General features: G+C 35.6%; 1 protein-coding gene across 2 annotated transcripts in view; it reads right to left on the bottom strand.

Annotated features, from left to right (window-relative positions):
* Positions 1-12355, bottom strand: part of LOC140326624 (neuronal acetylcholine receptor subunit alpha-7-like) — an 81768-nt gene that overhangs the window by 23392 nt on the left and 46021 nt on the right. For both annotated transcript variants that reach the window (XM_072405392.1, XM_072405393.1), the window contains 2 exons: positions 10219-10413; positions 8425-8511 (listed from right to left, as the gene is read on the bottom strand). In XM_072405392.1, the coding sequence (XP_072261493.1) occupies positions 8425-8511; positions 10219-10413 (282 nt within the window). The remainder of the gene's footprint in view (positions 1-8424; positions 8512-10218; positions 10414-12355) is intronic.

The following is a 12355-nucleotide window of genomic DNA, read 5'->3' on the forward strand; positions in this document are numbered from 1 at the left end:
TTGGTTTCGGAAAAATGTATGATTTCAATTGGAAGAAGCTTGTGATTAACTAAGTTTTATGTTTGACATGTGGCTTGGCTGGTAATGATAATGCTGCAGTTTTATACATTAATATTTTTCATAAAAATATTTGTATTTTTTATTAAAAAAACAATCTAATTTGCACAAAAATTATAGAGCTCACAAAATCAGTAACATAACATTTACTATTATTATGGGCATTCAATGGATCACCAAACACAGTTAACATGGTTTAGCTATTTGGAATTAAAAAGTGATATTAAAAAGACTGTGAAATTACTCATTTCACTGCCTGAAAAAAAAGTTCTATTTGTTCAGATTATATTTTGGGTTCACTGAGCTAAGTATTGTTTTGTTTAGTGTCCTCTATGTCCTCTGATTTTTTATGTAAATGTATGTGATTGTGTATGTGTAAAAATGGGCAGTAGCTGTACTGAAAGAGCCCTGCACTAAATGTTACTGGCCAAGCTAAAAACAGAAAAAACTGTTGGACAAGGTAAGTATAAACCTGGGGGAAGGTATAATAAATGTATATGTGTATTAGAGAGGTTGGGGAGTTTATTATTTTTTTTAATCACCTAACCTTACCAGGTTGTTTTTGGTGACATGAACACTCCTAATGTTCTTTATCTATACCAGCCAACTGCAATGAAAAATGAGAGGCAACTCATACCAGTTAAATTGTTAAAATATATTAAGTTAATAGATATAATAAGTAAATAATACATCATTTTGTCATGAGAGGTGGATTTTTTGGCTTTTGATTATTAGATAAATATATATAATACAAAGATGAATAATACATACAATATGATACATCCTTTATGAAACGGTATAATGTGGGAAGGTTTTCTTCTAATGAATTTTGGGGTTTACGGACACTTTAAAAGGGTTTATTTGGAGTTCCAGCTTCAAGTGAACCAGTGACCAGGTTATGGATATTTATTTACAAATTCCTAACAATCTTTGAATGAACCTTAAAGCAAACTCTTAGTGACCTCTACAGCTGTAGGTACAGTAAAGCAGTTCACAGCAGGAGTACTAAAGTTGTTGAATATGCAAAAATATCTAAAATACCTAAAAAAGTTGAACTTTGGCCTCCCATTCAAAAAACAGTGTTAGTAAAAGTCATGGCCAACTGAGATATTTATATGTCAATATTTAATTATTATTATTATTATTATTATTATTATTATTATTAATAATAATAATAATAATAATAATAAACAGGATTTATATAGCGCCAACATATTACGCAGCGCTTTAATGACAGGATTGGTACTAATAGATTGTCAAAAAGTAAATGTGGTATGTGGTACTTTTATATAAATTGATCAAGGTTTTTACCCTGTAACTAAACATCTGAAAGGTTTGTTTTATTGCATGAAAGATTCTTGAGGGGAGAAGTGATTGCCAGTAGAGTTGTACAGAACATGACAGAGTGTAGAGTTGTACAGAACATGACAAACAAATCCTATTTCTCTTTATGACGTAATAAGCAAAGACTGGCTGTGAACGCAGTGCTTTCAAAGACTTGGAAACACTTGTGGATACATGGAAACTATGATTTAACATCAATAAATTTTAGAAATAGCAAAGTCAATATTGATAAGGGATCTGGGTAATGGCTACAGGTCATCCTTAATAAGAAAGGAGGATTTGTTCACAATGTATAAAAATATATATTTTGTAGCAAATTCACTGGAATAGAGTTTACAAAAGATTACTGCAAAAGACACAAGGGCACTCAAAGGGCACTTGAAGACACAATTGAAAGGTTCTTCACTGTAGGGGCTGTGAAAATGTAGAGTAAACTGGTCCTAGGTAACTGTTTTAAAAATGTGTTTCTAAAAAAAAAAAAAAAAAAGATGTAAACAGCTACCAATAATTAAATGTATGAACACTTATTGATTGTTGGATTATCTGGATGCCTAAAGAAAGAGTTTCTTTTTTTTACATGGTTGAGGAAATTGCTTATTAAGTTTTTTTATACTGATACATTTTTGCCTCCTTCTGTTTAGACTGATTAACTGTAGTTTTGAATTACTACTCAGTTTTGAATTTTTAACTCAAATGTAATTTTTTTACCTATGTAATGTAACCAACTAACCTAGAAATGATAAAACTGACATGCCTTGTTGAATTGCAGATGAAAGAGGAGGAGAATTGTCTTTTTATACTTTATATATTTTTAGTATTATTTAATAAATAATAGTTGCTAAACCTAAGCAGAAACCAGGGAACCATAAAAGGAGCTATCATTCATTAAAATGTATGCTAAATTGTAAATCATTCTAATAGGCATTAATGATTGGCAGAATCACTCAAGTTTTCCTGTAAAATATACACACTATTATAGTGTCTCATCCACTGTATATCAGCTCTAAAATGTCAACAAAGCATAGTGAATATTTGAAGAGTATTTCGAAACATTTGCATTGGAAATTTTAACCATCCTGTTTAACATTTATCCTCCCAAATATTCCTATTTTTCATAAGTGTTTTTTTATTGCCAGCTTGGTATTTGGTGACAGAGAGAAGACATCACTAGGATTGTTTTAGTCGTTTACAGATAGCTGCTCCATCCAACCCCCAAGGCTTTTACATTCCAGGGCATGAAAAGCTTTATCCTCCTATTTCACAAGGGAAAAAAGAATCTAATGAACAGATGAACAAAGTATGTTCTGACCTAAATGCCAACTTCCAAAAAGCTGTATATCTAATATACTATTTCACATGCTCTAATTATTTGCAGAGAAAAGAATGTAAGGTGCAAAAATGTAAAGGTTATTATGAAAAACTGGAAGGATGCAAGTTCAAAGGTGCACAATAAATTAACCCTTGCTTTTGTGGAGAAGAGTTTTTAAACAACTATAGAATTATCTTTAATGTCATTAACAAGTTACAGTATATGACATGATTTTTTAATAATAATGTAGCACCACTATTAAGTGGTAGACTCTCTGTAGTTCTGACGTTGGTGGACATATTAGGTGGGTATGAGTAGGAAAGTTTGAAATTTGTCCAAAGCTTATACACACTAATAAAGACTAAAATCTGTACTGGTTCTAAATCTCATGTTGGCAGGAATTGCCTTATTGATTCTAGCAGTAGCCTATTTAGAAGCTGTGGATTATTTAATAACATATCTTAGAAGAGGCTAACATTATTCCTGAGAGGAAACAAGTAAAGTATTTCTGTTATTCTCCCACTCTGTTAGAAAAAATACATGGCCGCAATAAAATTCTAGCAGGTTGGTACATTGGGTCAGTGTGTATATGTAGATTGGTAAATTGATGTTTCTGAAAATGAGGAAAACATTAAGTAATGTGGAATTTGGCAAGTCCAATCAACAGTGTGCATATACAATGATGAGGTAGGTAATTCAGACGATTTGCTGATATCTAAGCTCATCTGACTGTAAATCTAAAAATATGCTACAGCTTTTGTTTTGTATTTTGATTTTTTACTTGAATGCCATTTTTTTTACCTATGTAATGTATCCATCTAACCTGGAAATGATATAACTGACATATATATGTCTTGTTGAATTACAGCTCATCTGACTGTAAATCTAAAAATTGGCAAATGGTGCCCTCACAAGTAATTGTTTCTAGACCATTTGGTCAATGTACATAGCCAGAAAAAAGAAAAAGGTCTTGTAGTCTCAACAGGTAGTCAGGTGGTCTTTGTTTTATGACTTACCTGTTTACCGACTGCCCACACTAATGACTGGCTCGCCGGATGAGTATACTATACAAGAACTGTTTAGTGTGTAGCCATGTGGCATCTGTCTGCAGTCTTTCCAGCTCCATTTTCCTTCCTCCATGAGTCACAATCTGCAGAATGTCGGTGACAGGTGCTGCACACTCACAGAGTTGCACATTGGGTCTTGTCTATGCTCCTAAAGCTACGTACACACGTCAGATTTTTATCGCCCGATAATCGGCATTGGCCAATTATCGGGCGAAAATCTGCCGTGTGTACAGTCGGTGTCGTCCATCGTTCGGACGACCGACCTGCCGGATCCACGGACGATGGACGACAGCCGATCGTAATGAAAGTGAAGGGGAGAGCGCGCAGCAGGGTGCCGCTCCGTCGCTCTCCCCCTCCCCTCTCCATAGAGCATGAACGGTGCTGTATGTACAGCACCGTTCATGCATCGTGCACTCCCTTGTCGTTGGAAAGGATCGTGAAACGACAAAAATTGGCAGTGTGTACGCAGCTTAACTTAACAACCAATTTGCATAACGTCATTGAGCAAAAATTTGTGATGCGCAAATATGTGTCAGATACCCCATTTATAGGGTAACAAAAATATGGGAATAAAACACTTTGAAGTGTTTACACCAATAAATGAAATTATAAAAGGTACTATATAATAGAAGCGTTTAGTGAAATGATTGCTAATTCCTTGCAACTACCACAAATGGGAGAAATCTGCTGTATGCCCCTAAGATTACTGCATCACAAAAGACTCTAACATTATGTCCTAGATCATATTTTACTGTAACTGCAACAAATAATTCCATTAATTAGATAATTCCTCATTAAAGCACAGAGTAAATAGTCTATAGCCAGCAAATTGGAAATTTTTCAGTTTATCCAGCTACAGAATTGCATGAATGTCTTCCTCAAGGCATCTACAGGTATTGACCATAAGTGAAATTGGTTCATATATCTACTGTCTATTCATATCCATACAAATTCAGTAAAGAAAAATACACATTTTAAAACTTGGTGTATACAGTATACAGCAAATATGTTGAACATACTGCTATGTGGAGTAGAAGATTCAGTACTTTTACTAGAATGTCCCAATAAGGTCTTATGTATTGGATCATTATATCAATGTGCCCCACTCACGTTCCTAAATAATAACACAAATATCATATTTTTATTAACAAAAAGCCATTTTCTCTCTTTCTCTTTTAGTGTTATATGTAGTGTTGATGTTCGAATTCGGGTTCGTATTCGACCCGAATATGGCTGTTCGAATTCGGATAGACACGACCCGAAAAACACGGGATTCGACCACAAAAATTCAGGGGAAAAAAGTTTTAAAAAAAAATAAAAATTATTTTAAATGAATTTTTTTTGTATGTGTTTTTTTTAACTGTTTTTTTTTTTTTTTATCTTTTACAGGTTATCCGACAATGACATTATGAATCATAATGTCATTGTGGGATTCCCGGACCATGGGAACTTTGCGGTCACAGCTAATTGAAAGCACGTGCCTTCAATTAGCTGTAACCGCAACCAATACCAGGGCAATAGAGGTTGAATGGCGATACGTATCTCCATTCATCACCTCTACTGCTCTGTGATTGGCTGGGAACTAGGAAACCCTGATGACAGCACAAGCATCATCAGGATTTCCCTTTTCTCAGCCAATCAGGGAGCAGAGCAATCAGCGGAGCTTTACTATGCTGACAGCTCTGCTCCCCTGATTACTCCCGCAGCCCTAGACGAGCTGTGACATGTATAACAGATACAGAACACATGTCACAGCTCAAGCTTAAAAACGCTTGAAAAAGCCTCCATTGAGTTCAATGGAAGCGTTTTCCTGCGTTTTAGTTCCAGCGTTTTAATTTTTTAAATGTTGCAAGCAACGTTTAAGATAACGCTCAAAAACGTGCCTGAAGGAAACCTGGTGTAGATTAGCCCATGGGAATGCATGGGGACTTCAAACATGGGCTGTAAAAAACTTCAGGTTAAACGCTGGGGAAACAGTCCGTGTAGACTAAAGCTGCATACACACGTCCAATAATTATCGTTAGGAACGACCGATGAACAACCGATTGGCCAAACAAAAGTGACTAAGGACGCCGACGAACGAGGATTGTCGTTGGAAATAAACGACCGCCACAGTGGATCTGATTGGCCGACGATCTTTCACTATCTATCGTGTGTACGGTCGTTCAGTGATCGTGCATGTTTTTGCGGTACACTTTCTCCTTTACATGTCCCTCCCTGCATCGTTCAAACGATTGTATCTAGTGTGTGGACACTGTTGGTGGATTACATTTGAACGATCATATTGTTACAGCATGTACAGAATTGTGCACAATATGATTGTTCAAGTATATTCGCGCATAATCGTTGATTAACGGTCGTAATCGTTCGTTTTCTAACAATAATTATTGGAAGTGTGTACCTAGCTTTAGCCTAATATTGATGTGACAGGTTCTCTTTAATATTCATGTGAAGTACAGGGGTATGTAATATTGTTATGTATCTTTTTATAATGTATCTTTTTATGTATCCTTTTACAATGTATCTTTTTATAATGTATCTTTTTATGTATCCTTTTACAATGTATCTTTTTATGTATCCTTTTACATCTGTTTGGAGGCTGTGGAAGCTCTACACAGTGCTGAAACAACCCGAATTTTTCCTCCCATTGAATTTAATGGTGTTCGACTTTGACATTCGACCACCCGAATAATTTTGGTCTATTCGAGCGAATAGCTGACTAATCAAATAGTGAGCTATTCGATCAACACTAGTTATATGCCTCTTGTCTTCATTATTCTTAAGCATACACAAAAGATGTTGCATGCAGTTAGGGCAAGTTCACACTTTTCTGCTGCAGTGTTTTAGCATAAAAAGGACTAAAAAACAGTTAAATATATAAATATTTTTGTTTGTGATGACTGTTATCTTTGCTGAATCTCGGTAGCATAGTAACATCAAAATGCATACATTTTGGTGTTAATGAGTAGTACAATTCTCTTATATGTCAGTGGAAATATACCTAGGTTTTCCTGAGACTGTTAAGAAGCAGGACTTTGCATTGAACTGTCTACATATCTTTAATATTAGTTCTACTATATTAAGAAATGTAAATATGTATTATATGTGTATTACTGAGGTGTAACAATGTCCAAATCTTTTTTTTAGTTTTGGATAGAGTACAGAATGGAAAATATTATTTCTTTGGCTGTCTGTGTACTTCTGTGGAAACTCTGGTAACTTTCTTTCCAAGAGGAAGTCTTTCAAAGCAAGGGTAGTTCCACTTCCACTGTATTGGAAGATTTCCCATACCTATTGTTGGGTGAATCTCCCAATATGAATACAGTCACTAATGAAAACCTGACAGAAAGTCTATCCTTGTAGGTTTTGCTTATACATACACTTAACAAACAAATAACATAGACCCCTGTCTTCATGTATAACATGAAAAATACAATAAATTCCACAGAATGTAATGTGGAAAATATAATAATTATACTTCAAATATTTTGAACATTGGGCCAAAAATGTACCCTATGCTTGATGGATACTGAGCACATCTCAGAAATAAAGCTACTACTAACATTTCAAAGTTTGTTCCAGGTGTCTCTGAAATATATGTTTCTTGAGTTCTGAACATATATAATTAACAGTAATGTTATGTGAAACTCATATTTGGTCGCTATTACATTGGCATATTGCAACAACTGATCAAAAGATTGCCCGTGCTGATGTCTGATAGATGGTTTAAACTTCAGTACTAGATGAACAGCAAATATACATTGCTTGGATGATTCTCCTTCACTATCCTAATCATTGATTGGGGCAGGTATAAGACCAAGTTGTGTTACTGCACACAAGTCAGGTCTCCAGACTGGCTATGCTGTCGGTTGAGGGGGTATAAACGTCTGGAATGAAAGGGGAGACATTTAAATCCTTTGCAGGTAAACAATTCTCATTTATATGTATTTAATCTATCCCATAATTGTGTGCCTGGAGTTTAACTTGAGATGTTGCAAATAGAATACGTGATAAATTACTTTAAACAGGATAATTACCAAAGCATTACCAAGGCGATATAAAATGGTATGAAGTCATATGTTAGCAAATAGAAAATATTGAAAAGATGGGATATGTTTAAAAAGAAGGAAAAGAAGAAGTTTATCAGGGTTATTTTTTTTCTGTATGAGAGCCATCCATTCCATTCAAGGTGGAATTAAGTTGTATCTTGGATAGTGTGGAGGATCTTCTCACCGTGCATCAAAGAGTACATCATGTGAAAATGGAGGGTTTACTCTAGTGTTAACCCATTGTGCTGCGACAATTCTCTCGATTTGACGGCAAGCCTAGTGTTATCTATAAAAACAATTTAAGTTCAGTATATGAACCAAAATGGTGTGGAAATTTTGTGGATTGGCGTGGTCTATATTTGGTTTTGGCAGAAGGGACATATTAGCTTGTAGCATTTTGTCTATGAAGTGGTTAGGCTTCAGCTCCAGGAGTTGAAAACATTTTTGTAATTCAGGGAGGAGAAACTGTTAAGGCCTGGAAGAAATATTTGTTTTATAGGATACCTGTTCATTATCTTTATATATTATAAAATGTTTTATTACTGAGTGTGAAATGGTACAAGTCAAACACACAATGATAAAAAATAATCGCACTTACCTATTAATGGTACAGAATCAGATGTTGCAGGCATAATTTCTGCTACAAGTAGCATAAAGACTGTCAGTGACAACAGAACAGTGATGCCTAGGATATATAAAAAAAAACAATACTAAATTCCAAAGATTTTTTTACTGTGGTTAGAGATAGAATATTGCTGGGGGGGACGTAATTACTTATTTAAAAATATTCAGAAATATGTATTCATATATTATTCTTGCAGAGCTACAGTCATCACTAGATTTTTCAGCATCCAATACTTTTGTGTGTCCCAGATGCCTCTATCTACCAACAATGGTCTATCGGGCTATCATATGATAGTCCATTATAGGAGAACCTGGGTGATCCAACAAAACTGGAATGGATTTTTTTTAAAAATGTTAATAATGCATGCACATGACTGTAATAGCAACTGCGATGTTAATATACGTTTAGTAATTACTAATTACTAATATCTTCTTTGATATGGGCAAGGATTGAATTAATTTGTTACTTGGCAACATTTGAAAAAAACTATTACTGGTTTGATGGATTACCTTGCTTCACTCATGATGGACTATCATCTCCAGTCTTGGTGAACATTAGTAAATCAGGTCCTGTGACTCCCCACCCTCAAAATAGTATTGGATTCTGAATCTATATTGTTTATAGCTAGATTAAAACTATGAATAGGATCAAAATGTGCAAAGTTGTTTAATGCTTATGGCAGTTTACCCTATATAGGGTACTGCATACAGATTCACACACAATGCCCCAATACACAGATTTCTAGCATCTAGAATATTGCAAAAATAATAGTCTGCTTAATTTTTCACTGGTAAGTTTAAACATGTATACTGTATGCTACTTTGTTCTACAAATTTCCTTAATTTCCCAAAATTAAAAAGTACACTAATCAAAGCAAATTCAATCACAGCTTGAAGTAGTGTTAGAAGGTAAAGCCATTTTGTTTTAGCTGTGTTCTTGGTAACATCATAAAGAACTTTAGCATTCATTTCCATCATATATTAGCTGTGAACAATATATAAATAAAACATTGGAGTAAAATACCAACTTGAACATTTTAGACATTTTTTTAGAGTAAGATGATAACCAATATTTGTGTATTTCTTACAATGGGCCTGATTTGTTAAAGCTCTCCGAGACTGGAGAGGATACACTTTTATCGGTGAAGCTGGGTGATCCAGCAAACCTGTAATGGATCTGGTCCAGGATTCAAAACATAACAAATAGCAAATAGACTTCTAAGAAATCCACTGGATCACCCAGCTTCACTGATGAAAGTGTATCCTCTCCAGGCTTGGGGAGCTTTAATAAATCAGGTCCAATGTTCATGTCCTGCAAATTTCTAGACTTATAAAAAGTATGGTATGTTTAGCTTAAGTCAAGTCATTTTTTTAACATTGGTAGTGGAAGTATGTTTTATCAAAGCTTCTTGAAAATTAAAAAGTTAAGAGGAGAGCTATCAACACTTTGCACAGTGGTGCCTGGGACTTGCTGTGTGTTCATAGGTTGAATCTAGATTACTTTTAAAAAACCTATGTACAATTATACAAGTATTACATGCTGATTTTTAATTAAATTTTAATTGCTGTCTTACTATTTTCCTACTTATAATACATTTTGAATTAGGACTAATGTCTTTGCATTGTTATTTAGCAAATTAGTCAAGTCTATAATACTGTGCCTAGTTGCTAAAGCAATAATAAGCAGGCAATGTCTTAGGATTCTGAAGATGAGAACATATTTTATCATTTTTTCCATTATAACGTTGACAAAAAATATATTACACACCTAGAGATATCTTTTCTCCTGAATCAGCAGGCAGGAGAAACACAAGCAATGCTAATCCAGATATAAGGACACAAGGGATCAATAAATTTAATCCATAGTATAAAGTGCGTCTGCGCATGGTCACCGTGTAGGTAACATCAGGGTATGGCTCCTTGCAGCAGTCATAATATAGTTCATTCCTTTTGCCAGGCACATCTACAAAAAAAAGAAGACATTGTAAACTAACAAATAACTTTCAGACATACAGCATTAGAAAGTTTTACATCTGTTCAGTGGAAGCAGTCCTCTGGGAATTGTCTGATCGAACCCTGCTCCACAGGCCCAACCTATAGCTTACTAAATTTTCTTTGGTTTGGAGCAGATGTAGGCAAACTCTGGCCTTTGGGCTGGATACGGCCTAGCCAGTATTCCAGTCTGGCCTATTGCCCCCCTAGTTATTTATTGTTAGATCTGGCCTAATTAACCTCCCTAGCTGTCTAATTCATCCCAAATTTTCATGGAAAAGCAGTACAATTTTTTGCATTTAAGTTTATTTTTTATTGTAGGGTGTACTTCTTAGGCATAACTCACTGATATTTAATACATTTAATAATAAACTTTAAATAACAAAACACAAAAATCTGTTAAAAAAATGTAATGTAACTGTATAGTAGCATATTTTAATATATAATTAGAGATGAGCGAATCGAAGCTGACGAAGTGGAATTGATTCGCAACAAATCCAAATTTCCTTGCGATTCGTGGTAACAAATAGCAAGTCCCCAAATAGACAAGTCCCCATTTATCACCTGTAGTGCCTGGACATTGTAGTGGAACTGCAGAGGTCATCTGCAGTTCAGTTTCCCACTGTGATGTCACGTGGGAAACTGAACTGCAGATGACCTCTGCAGTTCTACTACGATCTCTGGGCACTACAGGGGATGAATGGGGACTTGTCCCCATTCATCACCTTTAGTGCCCTGTATTCTTAGAGAATCTCTATCTAAAAATACATATTAGAAGCACAGCACAGCAACAGCGATTGCTGTTGCAGCGCTGTACTATATATTCTTAGATAGAGTTTATCTATCAAAAAATACAGGGCACTACAGGGGATGAATGAGGAATTGTCATTCATCACCTTTAGTGCCCTGTGTTCTAGGATAGAAAAACTCTAAGAATACATAGTAAAAGCACAGCACGGCAACAGCGATTGCTTTTGCAGCGCTGTACTATGTATTCTTAGATAGAGTTTCTCTAAGAATTTAGGGCAGTACAGGTGATGACTGGGGACAAGTCCCCATTCATTACCTGTAGTGCCTGGCCATTGTAGTGGAACTGCAGAGGTCATCTGCAGAGGTCACTGTTATATCACGTGGGAAACTGAACTGCAGATGACCTCTGCAGTTCTACTACAATCTCTTGGCACTACAGGGGATCAATGGGCACTTGTCCCCATTCATCACATGTAGTGCCTTGAATTCTTAGATAGAGAAACTCTATCCAAGAAAACATAGTAGAAGTACAGCACGGCAACCGCAAAATTACCGATATTAGCCATTTTTTAACGCGATTCGCCACAAATAAATTCATATTGAAGCAAATCTTTTTGAAAAATTCGACAAACCGGGCAAATTGAACCGGCCGAATGAAAAATTCGCTCATCTCTATTAATAATATATATATATTATATGAATATGTCTTTGTATTAGACTCAATACAGCTATTTTGTATTGAATCCAATACAAAATGATTTGAATTTCCAGCGGCTAAGTCCTGGACGCACCGCCGCATGTACCGACGTCACCGGGAAACCCCGTAGAACGAATCTGCACTTTGCTGCTTCACAACCTGCGGGGACCAGCAGGACGCCAGGGGACAGCGACGGAACAAGGTAAGTGGGTTTTTATCCTGCTTTTAGGTACCTCGAGTCTGACTCGGGATTACCTCTTTTTGCAAGTAAAATCGACCCTGAGTCAGATTCGGGATTACTGCTAGGGGGGTTTAATTGTCGCCTCATCGCAAGTTCCTGCAATATCATCGAGTTCCTGCATTGTAACCCCAATTACTATGCCTAAAGAGTAGAAACGTGCAGCTACCAGTTTTCAGAAGGTTGACCTCGAACATTGTGTCTTCAACCTCGAATGGAAAAACAAAT

Source organism: Pyxicephalus adspersus, chromosome 3 (genome assembly GCF_032062135.1).
Source record: "Pyxicephalus adspersus chromosome 3, UCB_Pads_2.0, whole genome shotgun sequence".
NCBI classification, from domain to species: Eukaryota; Metazoa; Chordata; class Amphibia; order Anura; family Pyxicephalidae; genus Pyxicephalus; species Pyxicephalus adspersus.